This window comes from Neltuma alba, unplaced genomic scaffold, assembly GCF_004799145.2.
Source record: "Neltuma alba isolate B1F8T4 unplaced genomic scaffold, ASM479914v2 tig00013398_pilon, whole genome shotgun sequence".
In the NCBI taxonomy this organism is placed as follows: domain Eukaryota; kingdom Viridiplantae; phylum Streptophyta; class Magnoliopsida; order Fabales; family Fabaceae; genus Neltuma; species Neltuma alba.
The window spans coordinates 196,288-211,728 of NW_021637656.1; the positions used below are offsets into that span (position 1 = coordinate 196,288).

Sequence of the window (15,441 nt, forward strand, 5' to 3'; positions counted from 1 at the left end):
AAAATAAGAACCGGCAAGAATGGCCTAAGTTTTTGGTTAGAGCTACTTATCAGAAATATGTTTATGCGAGTTGACGCAAACATTTTCTTATATGAATCGTCATTTTAAACAAGCCCAAAACTATCAAATGAAACCAATATGGCAGGTATGGTAAAATAAATTCGACTTTTATTATTATTTTTTTTGCTAAATATCCTTCTATTAGAGACAATCTTATTTGAGACACTGTCAGGCACTAAATGTGAACACTTCTTCAAACGGGGATTCAAATATTAGTTCGTCACCCTGTGAAAGACTAGTGTCTTTTGTTAAACTCAACCTGTGTTAGTGACTTTTATTAAGCTTTAGTTAAGTAAAAAAAAGTACTTTTGTGTTTATCCTTCTGGCCCAATATCAAATGGGGCTGAAATAAAATTTGTGGGGATTGATTTGCTTCACGACGTTATGGGCAATAGCATGTACTATATTGTAGTAAAAAATGAAAAAAAAAATAATATAAAGGGAAGGAAAGGAAAAGGCAAGGAAAGAAAGGAAAAGGAGGGCAAAAGGAAAAGAAATTTAAAAAGAAAAACATAATGAGAGCAATAGAAATCGAAAAGCCCTACACTGTAAAAACACACTTAATTTTGCTCTCCCTCCTCTATTGTTTCCTCGGTTCCTCCCTCACCCTCCCTTTTCTCCTTCTTCCTCCCCTTTCTACTTCATATAGATCAATTTAAAAGCCATTCGAAATAGATCATGCTTCCTGATTATTTATGAAGTATATGCTTCTTTAGTGTCTTCTGTCACCAATTACTGACCCCTCTCATCTATTCCTCTCCCTCTCGCTCTTTTCCTTTTTGCCCATTATTTTTTGCTTTGCAAGTTTGTGGCTTTTTGGGTTGTATTGTGAAGATGAGCGGTGGTGGGATTAGGGCTTCGATTCCGAACAATACGAGGAAGCTGATCCAGAACATCAAGGAGATCACAGGTAATCATAGTGAAGAAGAGATTTATGCAATGCTTACGGAATGTTCTATGGATCCCGATGAGACCACCCAGAAGCTTCTCCTTCAGGGTATGATTTATTTCATTTACTTTTCTTGCTCTCCAGTTCCACCGCTTTGCTGAGTGGATTCGATCTTGATCTTAATTTTTGTTTTGTTTTGATCCTTCGTCTAAGCTGTGCATTTTATTACCTGGGTTTGTTTGCTCCGGGAGAAATTTTTGTTGGGATTTCATTTTAAATTGATTTTTTTTTGGCACTGTGGAGTAGGACGTTGTATGATTGAGTTTGCTATGATGACCTTTTACTGTTGAGAAGATTTTGGTTAGAATAAGTTATAATTTGTGGTACACTGGCACCTCCGGTTTTTTGAGAAAGCTCGTGTAGTGTTGCCTGTAGAAAGCTTTCCGCTTTCATACTTAAATGCGTTTGTTGCGTCGTTTATTATTCCGAGTTATAGACTTCGGCCATCAGTACCACTTTTTTCTGTAGTAATAATTTGGGATTGGGATGCTTTTGTCTTTTAAAATTCCATGGACAATTTTTCGCTTCTGCCCATGTTAAATTTTGCTTCATGCTCTTTTGATTCCTATTAAGTTTGGAGTGTTAATCATTTGGGCAAAGCACTGGCATGGGGTACTTGATAATGGTTGCTTTTTCTTACTAAAGTTCTGGCAGGTACCACTAAAATTGGGTCTTTATCTAGAGGATATTCCATGTTTTGATAATAGTATATTTAGGGACGAATGCATTCTAAATTTTAATCAAGGGTTACTAGTTTGATACAGTACAATGGTGATGGAATTATGGTATGCTTCACTTCCGCCGATCCTTGAGGTTGTTTGAAATGACTGATCAGTGCTGTCCAGACCTCTTACTCTGACTGTTGGATAGTTCCCTTTCTCATTACTCATGCCTGTTGTCACAAGAGAGGAAATTGTAGCTTCCCATTGATGTTGTCTAACCAGGAAATTGATCATTTTTAATACACCCAACAATCACCTCCAGTCTTTTTGGGAATAATACAGCGAGGGTCGCAAATTTATTGAGCATTCTGATAGTTATCTTTTTTTTTTCTCCAATTCATGTTCTTTATTTTTAGTTCTGACATATCATTGAAATTTGGTTACATTTTACTTGAGTGGTTCAGCCCCAGTGTCACATGTATGTTTCATTATATTTGGGACATTTGCCGGTTTATCAGAGTGGCTCTACTTCATTAATACATCCATAAAAATTGTCTGACTATCTCGAAAGCATTATATTCCATTTGGAGTCCCTGGCTGTGGTGTAAATGAGCTTAAAATTCTTTTACTATGCTAGTTCTCTTTGACAATATGATGAAATTCTTGTCAGTTTTGCCTTTATTTCAAATGAGACCGAGTTGCACATGAATGAGTGTCTTTTTTTTTTTTTTTTTTGGGCCAAATGATGGACTTAAGATTTTAACTTGGTTCATTTTACATCATCAGATTTGTTGAATGTGCAGGGTAACTTCATCTTTGATAGTGTTGTTTCTATGAATGCTCATTTGCTGCTGGAAAAGCTTCTATCCCATTTTGACTTAGTGGTTGCAGTGTGAAATTCGTGTTGTATTTGTTTTGATCCATTCATGCATCATTGAAGTAGCTGCAAGATTTTACTGCCTTCTTATGGGTTAAGATTTAAGTTCTCAATTGAAGTGTGCAATATGAGGTTGTCATCTTTTTGCTTACTAAGGAGAGATCCATTCATCATTCTCGTGTGGCTGTTATAATACTAATACCTTTTTGAAGCTGAAACATTCCATTGCCTTTGGGACTAATAGTTTAAGTTTTCAAGGTTCAACTTTTGGATGTTCCCGTCATTCATGAATCATATTTGTGCTTATTAGTCCTCAATGCTATTCAATTTGTACCTTTTTTTTGGCCTTTTTGTATTTATTATTCTTTTCATATCTCTCCGCAAAGAAAGTGACAACGATATCCATTTTGCAGACACTTTTCACGAGGTCAAAAGAAAAAGGACAGAAGAAAGGAGGTAAGATATTTTTAAAGTAAGGCAGTTGTGTTCTCGACTGTTCATTGGTTTTATTGGTTGATTATCTTTTGTTTCTTTTGTTCTTACTCCTGAGCAAACTGTAGTAATCATGTTGGTCATGTTACCATCCATTATCATGCAAAAAGTCTTTGTTATGTCCAAAACAGAGTTAAATTATATTCGTTATATAATATCTCCTAACCATGTTTTAGACTGTGCTGTTTGTTAACTGATTACCCTTATGCGTCAGATTAGCAGGGTATTACTGGACCTCTTATTTGTTAAGAAGACCATTTTTTTATATGATGTAAAAATGTTTTTGGTTGCAGAACATAACTGCGCTAGGGAATTGATTTATGTGTTTGTTTCTTATTTTGTTCCAATATTCTTATTCGAGTTCAGTTTGTTGATAAAGGAGCATTTCCTGTCTCTGTTAATTGTTCATTTCTGGCATGTAAGGAATGTACTATTTTTTTTTCTTTTGTACTAAGATAGATGGGGTTATAGGTAAATCTCTAAAGTTGCATGCCGCTTTTTGCTTTTTTATTTTTGAAAGATTGTCTTTATTTTTTTTCTTGTTGACTAATTTTCATCTCGTTTCTTCATCCTTTTGCAGAATCTTAACAACAGAGAGTCTGGGGAGTCACGCTGGAAACCTGGCACTCAAGGACGGGGTGTTAGGGGTGGGGGTGGTCGAGCAAGTTTTTCATCTCATCATGTGTCGCATGGTGAACTAACTTTCTTAACTACAACTAGTCCAATTTTCTTCATTATTTGCCTGTTATACTTTCTTTTTGCATCTTATTACCCACATCTCCCTTTTCACTTCCTTCATCCTTTCAACGAGTTAAATAAATTTGCTTTTGTGCCAAATCAAATAGTATTTTCCTTTGACTACTTTGGTTTTATGTGTTTAGCAATGAAATGAGAAATTGGTGGATGAGTCTGAGCAATATTTTACATTTGGCTGTCTTATGCATCTTCTATTTTCAGCCCATTGATCTTGTGTGTCTTGGACGTTGTTTCCTGGCCCTGCATCTATAACTTGTAGCTTATGTTGCTGCTTTCCTTTTTATTGCTGAAATTTAAATTCAATTACTATGATGGCCAATCAGAATAATTAAACAGAAACTGTCTTCCATGGACCTTTTCTCAGATGCTGTTGGAAGCAAGAGTTCTGATACAGGCAAAGATAATGGAACCAATCAAGTCACTGAGAAAAGTGCACTGTCATTGCCAGCTTCTCAAGAGACAAAGAACAAAGAAAGAGGTTCTGAAGCTAAGTGAGTAAATTAGATAATTTTTTTTCTTGTTTTAATAACTTGCAGCTGTCTCTCAGATCGCCAATTATCTTTCTGCAATTTGGATGAATGTCTTAAGAGAGTGTGCTCAAAACTTCATAACGATTTGTCTCTGTAGCTCTGTTCCTGTTACTGCCAATGGTCCTACAATTGTTGCTTCTGGAAATACTGGCAGCGTGAATCATTCCTCCTCATCTGGTAGAAGTGAAGGAACAGGTGTATCTTTTGGTGGCAAAAATAGTTTGGGTAGTAATTTACCTTCTGATACTTTAAACAAAGGTACTGCACTTGCTTTTGGAAGTTGATCAATGCATTCCTCCAGTAACTGCTCTGCTTACACTTCTGCACCATCTTTGGTTTTTTTACCCCTCAGGTCAAGTGCTGGTTCCTCCCAATGATTTGCGGTCTTCTGGTGCTGTTGGTGCCATTAGACATGAAGTGGGAAACCAACGGCCTCCTGGTGACTTCTATGCTGGTAACTTGGCTGATAACAAGGCAACCGCTGGTTAGGACATTTTACGTCTTCCTACTTAATAATTATCGATTTCAAAGTTTTCCTAATGGAATTAACTCAGGAATTTTCCTACTCAATAACTGTGTGCCAGTTTCTGAGACTGTTAGCTCTTCTATGCAAGGAAAAATTATTGGCAAATCCCCTGGAGCGACAAAAAATCACCTTTCTGAGTCAGCCCCATCTCCGACGACAGCAACAAACGCAAACACTTCAAATAGTCGCCCATCATCTAATTATAGCAATCGCTCACAACAATTACTTGGCTCTCAGAAAGGTATGTCTCTGCAGTTTAGCTTGCTTTTAGCTGCTGCATATTCTCTGTTCACTGTTTCTTATTTTGATTCCATTATTTCCTTGAATTTGTCATTCATGTAAATTGATTGATGTTTATGTTTTAAGCACTCATTGACATCATATGTTATAATGCTGAAGTTCGTTTTGTTTTGAAGATGATGCTTGCATTTACTAATTTGGTATTAAAGCATTCACACCTTCATATTTCCAATTTCCAATGCCTAATAATTACTTTTTTTAATGTTTACTTTATATCTTTATTTTGCCAGTTATAACATGACTGCAATGATTGCCATTATCTGGTTAATGACTGTATCCTGATATCTGTAACTAGATTAATGGGTATGTTGAAATTTAAATATTTGTTGGAGCGTGCTTTTATTGATGCACTTATGTGTATTGCTTTGCTGAGTGCTGTAACCATCTGTGATGATTGATTGAGGTTTGCAAGATTTGTAACTGTCTTCTACAGCTGGTTCTAACAAAGAGTGGAAACCGAAGCCAACAAATACAATTAATCAGGGTTCTGTAGCAGCCGGTTCATCTGAGGCTGCTCCTGTCTTGGCTGAGGAAGCTGGGAAGCTGCAGTCAGCACCTTGTGTTCTTGACTCTGAAGAAGCTTCTTCTAAACTACGAAGGAAGCTGGAGGATTTACATCTTCCACAACCTCATGTTATACTACCCAATCATATCTTTGTCCCTGATTCTGAGAAGACAAAATTTAGTTTTGGGAGTTTGGGAACACCATTTGGGGTTCATACGAGCCATGTTAGCACCCCAGATAGTGAGAAGAGTTCTACACTTCTTTCAGAAACATCACAGGGTGTTGAAGAAACCACGGATGAGCAAACCTCAAGGTTTTAATGCTAATTGTGTTTAATTTGTCTCAAGCTTGGAATCTAATTCCGATGTATTTTTTTGGCTCTGTTTTTATTGTTTTTTAATTAAATGGTGACTTGAAATCAGAACTTAAAGAATGTGTATCATAACTTTAAAAGTAAGTTCATGAAAGGATTTTAATGGTGAAAGTAAAAATGTTTAAACTGCTAAATTGCATTTCATGGACTGTCTCTAGGTAAAATTTGCAAACTCCTTGAATTTTTGTTTTTTTTGTTTTTGTTTTTAATCTCTTTTTCTCGACTGTTTTCTACTGGAACAGATGACTCATGTTTCCCATATGCATTCCGAGCTGCATATACCTGCTACATTCTGTAAACCTCTGCAGTTGAAATTATTTTATTTTAACTTTTCATAAATTCCATTTTGAGCTTCTAAAAGGCACGCGATTTGTTTCTGCAGTCAAAAAGCTGCAGTTACTGCTGAGGATGGAGATTATCCTGACCATGCACAATCACCCACTAATGCACCCGAGAACTTGCCATCTAGTGAGGTGGATGTGTCATCCAGCGCTATTCAGGAGTACAATGAATCCAAGCAAGATGCTGCTTTGCCATCGGGAGGACATCAACACTCAGCAGCGCAGACTTCTCCAAACTACAGTTTTGGCTTTGTGCCCCCGATGCTGGGAACCCAACTTCCACCATTTGATAATTCTGAGTCTCAAGCACTTGATATTTCTCGGCTTCCAAGCTTTGTTGTGAGCCCTTAGATGTGTTTATTAGATTTTCTACATTATTTGCATACTCTTTACATCTTCTTGATTGGTTAAAGGAATTTATATTTATTTTTTGTGTTGCTGTAGGTCCATCAACCATTTGATCCAACTAGTTATTATGCCCAGTTTTACCGCTCAGGTGCTGATGGTGATGGCCGTCTTTCCCCTTTTCAGTCTGCTGGGGTCTCTGCCAAGTATGGTGGCAATGTTACAGTTCTTCCTGCACCAAACTCTCAGTCTCCTCAAGAGGTTTGCATTTCATAGGCAGATATATGTTTCTTTGCAGATAGAGTTCTGTATTTTTATACAACATTTTTTCTATTTGAATTTTATTTCTGAAAAACCTTATGAAATGATATAGATTGCTATTCTATCTTCAGCATCCGTTTTGATCTTAATATTATTTCTGTGGCCTTTACTTTTACCTGAAATTTGATTTGATTGGCTTGTATGAGCTAAATATTTTGCAGCTTACTCTTTTCATTAGAATATCATTTGACAAATGTCCTTGCTGGAAAATGTATCTTGTTCTTCTGTTTCATGGCTGTATCTTGGAAGAGTCATTGATTATTCTATTGGTTGATATTTTGCCTTATCTTTTTAGTCTGTGGCTTTAACTGTCAAAACGTTTCATGTTTTATTATCTGTTCAATTTATTTATTTAATTATTCTTGGTGAAAAACTTAAGTGCCCTTATCCATCCATAAATTGTCGAGTGTTTTTTTTCTTTGTTAAGACTTCTCCTGAGCTCTCATTCCATTGAGCATCTGTCCAATTGTCAAGCTTGAAATCTCTGTTGTTAGGTGCATTGTTCTTTTTGTTGGAGTAGGATTGAAAATGGTGTTAGTGTGGAAGTAGGAGTGGAAACTGACAAACTGCCAAATGTTTAATGTGCCTAGATGGCTTCTCTTGTTTACATCCTCTTGTTTGCGCTCCTAGTAAGCATATCCATAGTGTAGCTAGACATTATAATTCTGGAGTAAATCTGATCATGTTTAATTGTCTGTGCAATGATCTGATTAAAAATGCATCTTGAAAAGATATGACAGAGTAACAGAAATGCTTCATTCCAGGGTGTATTTATGAATATTTCCAACATTGAGTGTGTTACGAATGCTGAGGCTGAGCAACGAGTATTGACAAAATTTTTATAGATTTCATTTAAATAACTTATCACGACAATGGGAGTCAAAATTATTCCATGATTAGTTTACTTTTATCTGAAAAAATCAGAAATGACTGGAATCAAGCAGACCATACTGCTTAAAAACTTATCAGTTATTCAAGGATGATGCTAATCAAGTAGGAATATTAGAAGTTCATGAGTATCTAGGACTCCTGCAGTTTTTATGTATATTCATTTCTAGTTTACCTTTCAGGTTAAATTCTTCTCAGCATATTAAAAATTATAGGTATAAAAAGATGAAAATATTTTTTTTCCAGTCCCTAAATTCTTACAACCTTATTTCTACTGTAAATTTCATCATGGTATCGAAACAGTTTCAACCAGCATGACTTTTTCCTGCCTTGTCTTCAAACTAGTTCCTTCGTTTAGTTTGCTTATCCAATTCGTTTGTGTCACTGGTATTTGCTGTCTTCATTCATTATTCCTCTGTTCATAAAAGTAGAGGATTTGGCTCCACCATCAAAAATGTAGTGTCCCTGCCAGACAAACTGAAAATAGTGCATTTTGTAGTACTCAATGTACTCTTATATGCCCCTGTTGCCTTGCTGTCCTGTTGTCTCTGTGCATGAGGTGGGTGTTGTGCTGTCATCTTGCTCGAATATCTGTGTTGTAAGTGTCTTTAGTTTTCTCTCTGTTCTCTGTTTTGCCAGAAGATGTGATTGCTTCTGTTCACATTTGCTGATAGTGCTGTTTCTGAAGTGTTAGTACTCTGACTGTGATGGTGAGCTTATGTTGCTCAGGGGATTGAGGTGACTATTTGGCTGGGTTAGAGAAAGGGATGACATTTTTTATTCTCTTATTTTATTTTACTTGTACAGTCTGAAATATTTGTTTTTTTTTTTTTTTTTTGGGGAGGGAGTGTTGAAAAATATCAGTTGTGCAGGATAAATCTTGGCATTTTTTCATAGTTTGGAATTTATCATAGCCTAGCAGTAGTTATCACTTATCTGTATGTCCAGGAGGTGCTTAGGGCTGAAGTCTGTTTTTTCTCAGCACACGAGTTTTTCCATCCTCTTCTATTTTACATTTGGGTTAATATAATCATTGGTTTTTTGAGTTTGTCCTCATTTTGGTTTTGGTTCCTCAACTTTCAAACCATAGGTTTTGGTCCCTCAAGAGGCAAAATGGTCCAAGTTTTTATTAGATTATAGGGACCGACATTTTAAATGAAAAGAAACTTGAGGAACCAAAACCTATGGTTTGAAACTTGAGGGACCAAAACTCAAATGGGATCAAACTTGAAGAACCAAAATTTGTATTAACTTTTTTACATTTCAACGCATACACGAGTCCGTCAAATTGGTGGAATATGATAAAATACTTTTTCATCACTTAAATCTCGTATGCAATGTTCTGGATCATTGGATGCATATCTATATGAGAAATGGAGCACCAAATAATCATCCATGACTGTCTAGAAGGTCATCATTTGTTGTGGGTGCTATGGTGCTCTACTCATGATGACGCTGACGAAATATCAAGTTATATAACTGGGGTAATTGTGGTCATCAAGTTTTCTTTCTGTTTATAAATGTATTCTCTAGAGTCTAGATGCGAGCACTCTGTGTTGGCTATGTTTTCCTGAAACATATCTAGTTCCGTGTGCTGCTGCTTTCTGTGATAGCTATCCCATGTTTTATGCTTTTTTGTTTATCAGACTGATTTGCTGAAAATTTATGCCATTTTATGGTTGTAGGGTGGTGTCCTTTCTACAGCAGGACCAACCCCCCTTGTTACTCAAGCTGCTGGTCTGATGCAAAGCTCCATAGCGGTGACTCAGCAGCCTGTCACTGTCTTTCGACCCCCAAGTGGGGTTCATATATCCCATTATCCCCCAAATTATATTCCCTATGGTCACTATTTCTCCCCATTTTATGTTCCCCCTCCAGCAATCCACCAGTTTTTGGGTAATGGTGCATTTCCTCCACAACCTCAGGCTAGTCCTGTATATCCACCTCCTCCAGCAGCTGCTGCGGCGGGAATGAAATATCCACTTCCTCCATACAAACCCGGAACCAATGCTACAAACCCAGGTCACATTGTATTGCCGAGTGCCTACGGAGCCTATGGCTCCTCTCCAGTTGGTTATAATCCTAGTTCCACAGCAACTGCAGGAAATTCAAACTCTAATGAAGATCTAGGTCCCTCCCAGTTCAAGGAAAGTAACGTATACATCAATGGGCAGCAGGTTTAATCCTTTTTGACTTTGGCATTTATCTTGGCAACTTGATTAGTTAGCATGTTATGCTATTATACGGCCTTTTATTTCACTTGAGAACAGCAACACTTGAGAGATCTCTTTAGTTTAGCATAATGATCTAGAAGAACAGGCAAATTAAATTTGCTATGATAAATTCTATCTATATTCTTGTTTCCCATAAAATCAACTTTGGTGATGCCTTTTCATTGCAGAGCGAAGGTTCAGCAGTTTGGGTGGCAGCGCCTGGCAGAGAAATGTCCAGTTTGCCAACTAGCTCATTCTACAGCCTTCCACCTCAAGGTCAGCATGTGACTTTTGCCCCAACGCAGGCTGGCCATGGCACCTTTGCTGGCATCTACCACCCTGCGCAAGCAGTACCAGCCACAACGGTTCATCCACTGCTGCAACAGTCGCAGACAATTGCTGGAGCAGTTGACATGGTGGGACCTGGAGGCAGTGTTTATCAGCAGCCTCAGCATTCGCAAATGAATTGGCCGAGTAACTACTGAGTTGGACTCGGATATCACATCTTCCTGACTGCTAGATATTTTGAGTCCTTTCTGGGGAAAAATTTTGGGAAACTCCATAATGTAGTCGGAGTTTCACGAGGAAGACATGGCAATTGGATGATGCAATTTGAGTGTAAGAAGCTGGAAAATTTGCCAGTAACCTTCTGATTGCTTGGGTTGATGACATGAAAGGTACAGTCCGCCTGTAACCATTGAAAAGTTAGATGATAAGGTAGAAACATATGCAGGCCTTCTCTTTCTTGCTCCTGCTATTTTGTGTTACCATATGAACCCTCTTTTTTCTTTCATAGCTCCAACCCTTTCCCCTCTCTTTTATTGAGGGCCTTGAACTCTCTATTTAGGAGCAGTGTTGAGTGGCGAGAAATGTTGTTCATTCTTTGTTTTTTGTTTAATAGGGTTGGGAAGGTATAGGTTGGTGGGGAAAGTTTTTGACGCCTTTTGTCTTTTACCTGTAAAGTGAATTTTGATAGCAAGAAAATTATTTACTGGAGCAAATATTGTTGCTGTGGCACTCAGGAAGACTGTGGGGAATAGGAATAGGTTTGTGAAATTATTTCTTATATTATATCCCTTTAATTTCCCTCATTGATTGGCCAGTATTTATTAACCCCCTCCAGCTTTTTCCCTGTTAGTTTTAGGGGAATGAATTGTTTGGGATAATTTGCCTGGTCTTTGAAGATGAGCAAGACAGTGCTTATCTAAATTTAGGCCTTTGATTACAACATTGGAATGTAGATTCTGTATTATTTTAATGTTTTTATTTTTTTTTAACTTTTAAGAGAATATAATGTAGAATGGAACCATTGAAGCTGCTAAGTTAGAGAATGATTATAAAAATTTAAAAAATTATTTGGGCAATTGAAATTAATACATATAGATTTCATTTTGTAGATGAATACCGCCTGTTTATGTTATGATTAGACTTGAGACCTGCAATATGGCTGTATGTAAAGTCATTCGTACTTCGCTGTTCTTTTTTTTTTTTTTGGCTAAAAAAAGAGAAAAATAGTTGAGAGATCGGACGATGCACAGTAGTCTATCATCATCTGACACAGAAAATTTGTTGACTGCCCGCACGACAAATTTGTTTTTCTCATGTCGCAACGATGAATTAAGTTGGATTGTTTGTGGTCTGTAAACAATGTAATCTTATGTTTTCTTATCCTTGACTTGGTTTTTCCATAAAGAAATACAGGTTAAAATGTATATTTAGTTTTTTAATTTTATGTAAGATTTTAATTTGGTCTCTTAATTTTAAAACATATATTTTTAGACTGTTAGTTATTGAACTCCGAAATTGTTAATATTAAATCATGATTTTTTGTAACAATCATAGTCAGTTTGAAAATTAAACTTAATATATTAAGTATTTAGTAATATTTTATTAGCATTTAAAAGTTCAATATCATTATTTTTTGTTAACACTTTTAGAGTTAGAGAACTAAAAATATATTTTAGCCAGAAATATACCATTGTGTAAGATGTGCATGAGATTAACGGCTCGTTTAAATTGATTTATAAGTAATTTTTTAATTATGATTTATGAAATATAAATAAAAATTGTCTGAGTTTATATAAAATGTGTTTATATGTGATTTTATAGAAAAAAGATTTGAAGAGTGCAAAAGTTGTATACCACAGAGATACAAAAAGTGTAGGTCACAAACACGTCACCGTGATTGAGATGTGGCAAATATGAGGAGAAAGATGCAAAAGAACACCGACATTAAATTATTAAAACATGATAGAAAACGGCTAATGATATTTAGGAAAAAAATAAATAAATGAAAATGTCTTTACGTGCTTAACAACATAAATCAGTTTTAAATTGTAAACTTTTAATTATAAATTTCATAATTTTGACTTCAAATAGTAAAAACAATATTATAAATATTATGTATATCATTATTCATTATCATATTCATTGGTTTTTTTTTTCCTGGAAACAAATTGATTTATCAGAAAAATACAAGGATTGAATTCGATGGCGACAAGGGCCAATTGCGCCACCGCTTCAACTTCAACCCTTCCCACTTCAGTTTCGTCGTGTGCGTCGGCATAAATTTCTACTCTGTGTGCGCATTGCGCCCACCGCTTACTGTAACATTTACAATATAATAATCATCACCGCCGACGATAGATCCATTTTTCTGTTTTCACTTACTAGTTTTGTTTAGTATAAAAATCAGACTTTCCGACACTCACAGACTGAGATTGGGGTTCAGAGACAGGGAAGCTGGCAGTGACGCTCACGGCTGCATTTCTGGAAGTTAACAGGTTTGTGAATTATTTTTCAATTTGCATTCAGATCAGAGCTAGTCTTGCAATTTGGATAAGTGTGTTTGTCGGCGATCTTTGTTTTTGGTTGATATTGAAGGCTGTGGTTGCGGATCTAGTATTAACTTCTTCGTTTTCCATAAATGACTGGTGAAAATTATGTCACCATTTATAATGCCTTTCCTTTTTAATTTCCTGACGCTCTACTTGCTTTGTTTGTCATTTTATTTTACTGGGTATTTTTGCTTTTCTCCTGTTTATGTAGGGAAGTTAATATTGGGAGTAATCTGATAGGGAGATAGGAATGTGGGGTCGCTCTGCGGCGTTAAGAACCGGAAATTTCCGGCCGGAGAATTTGGGCCAAAATGCGTTGGCCATGATTGGGAATGTATGCTTCTCCCTGTTTGTTATTGGAGTGTTGGTCTTTACAATTATTGCTGCCACTTATGAACCTGAGGATCCCTTGTTTCATCCTTCGACCAAGATCACCAACTTCCTCACTTCCAAATCCAATGCCACTTTTAAATCTGATGACACTGTTGTCAAAACCGGAGAGGATTTTATGGCTACCAACGAAACTGCATTTGGCACTGCTCTTAATATAACAGATGTTAATAACTCAGTTGAATTTGAAATAAAGAGGCTGTCTCATCTGATTGTGATGTCAATGCTCCTATCGATTGTAAGGACCCTGAGGTGTTCCATTTGATGATGACAACCACTATTGAAAAGTTTAAGGATATTCACTTTTACCGATTTGGGAAACCTGTGCGAGGATCGGATGATCATACTTGTGATATGGCATGGCGGTTCAGGCCCAAGGAAGGGAAAGCTGCTGCATTTTATAAGGATTATAGGAGGTTTGAGATTTCTAGGTCCGAGAATTGTACACTTAGTATTGTTAGCATTGGGGAATACCATACAGGTGTAAATGCAAGGAAAAGAAAGAAGCATAAGAAACCTGGGTCAAAGCCAGAGGAAATGACCTCAATGCCTGTTGTTGGAGAGATTGTTAATGATAGCCTTCCTGTAGTTGAGTCTGAAAGTTCGTTTAGTCATCAAAAGTACTTGATCTATGTGGGTGGTGGAGATAGGTGCAAGAGCATGAATCACTATCTTTGGAGTTTCTTGTGTGCTCTTGGTGAAGCTCAATACCTTAATCGGACATTGGTTATGGATTTGAGCATATGTCTTTCTTCGATTTATACTTCTTCAATGCAGAATGAGGAAGGCAAGGATTTCAGGTTTTACTTTGATTTTGAGCATTTGAAGGAGGCAGCCTCTGTATTGGACCAGGAACAGTTTTGGTCAGATTGGAATAAATGGCAAGAGAAAGATAGGTTGAATCTTCATCTTGTGGAGGATTTCAGGATCACCCCCATGAAACTTGCAGAAGTTAAAGATGCTTTGATTATGAGAAAGTTTGGATCTGTAGAGCCAGATAACTACTGGTATAGGGTCTGTGAAGGAGAGACTGAATCTGTTGTTCAAAGGCCATGGCATTTGATATGGAAGTCAAAGCGGTTGATGGAAATAGTGTCGGCAATAGCAGCAAGGTTGAATTGGGACTATGACTCTGTTCATATTGTGAGAGGTGAAAAGGCAAGAAACAAGGAACTTTGGCCTAATCTAGATGCAGATACCTCTCCTGATGCACTTCTCTCAACCTTGCGGGACAAGGTTGATGATGGAAGGAACCTCTACATAGCAACAAATGAACCAGACACATCTTTCTTTGACCCTTTGAAAGATAAGTATGCCACTCATTTTCTTGATGAATACAAGGATCTTTGGGATGAAAATAGCGAATGGTACTCTGAGACAACAAAGCTTAATAATGGGGTTCCTGTAGAATTCGATGGTTACATGAGAGTCTCTGTTGACACTGAAGTGTTCTTGAGGGGGAAAAAGCAGATTGAAACTTTCAACGATTTGACCAATGATTGCAAGGATGGAATCAATACCTGTAGCGTTGCAACCAACTGATTTCTGTGACATTTGAGATTTTAATTTGTTTCATATAGTGGAATTTCCGGCATCTGTACTCTTAGCTGTTATCTGTGTTGCATTCGATATATTGTAGCTTGTCTGTTCAACTCGTTGTAGTAAGGAGTAAAATCATCCAGTTTTGTGTTGTAAGAATAGTGCTTCCTCAGAAGTTATGAACCCACTCGATTAAAATTTGTTCTGTGATTGAATCTCATCTGTATAATCTGCTGTTTATGGTTGGAAAGATGCAACTTCTGTATTTTTATTTATGGTCTTACTACTCACTCAAAAACCTAATATGGGCCATCATTCTCTTCATGAAAAGCTTTGTTAGTAGATAAAATAAAACTAGCGTACAGGTTGAATTGACGTGTTTCCTCTCTGAGGATCTTCAAGTTTGCTTCTTCTACTATTTATTTCGATTGTAATGCTAGTAAGTAACATTGCTTATTTTCTTGCTGTCTCTTGTTTAGGTTGTATTAAGGTGTATTGTCTCTTTGTTCTTACTGTGTCGCTTTCTTTTCATAGGAT

At 36.7% G+C, this 15,441-nt stretch overlaps 1 protein-coding gene and 1 pseudogene across 1 annotated transcript; both read left to right on the forward strand.

Moving 5' to 3' along the window:
* Window positions 1-894: 894 nt before the first annotated feature.
* Window positions 895-11,427, forward strand: LOC114737039 (actin cytoskeleton-regulatory complex protein pan1). Its single transcript, XM_028924935.1, has 13 exons — window positions 895-1,057; window positions 2,458-2,563; window positions 2,962-3,004; window positions 3,621-3,732; window positions 4,161-4,287; window positions 4,424-4,584; window positions 4,679-4,810; window positions 4,911-5,093; window positions 5,586-5,970; window positions 6,413-6,710; window positions 6,816-6,977; window positions 9,611-10,102; window positions 10,327-11,427. The coding sequence occupies exons 1-13, from the start codon at window positions 895-897 to the stop codon at window positions 10,621-10,623; spliced, it is 2,661 nt and encodes an 886-aa protein (XP_028780768.1). The 3' UTR covers window positions 10,624-11,427.
* A 1,759-nt stretch (window positions 11,428-13,186) lies between these two features.
* LOC114737025 (uncharacterized) lies at window positions 13,187-15,156 on the forward strand (annotated as a pseudogene).
* Window positions 15,157-15,441: the final 285 nt, after the last annotated feature.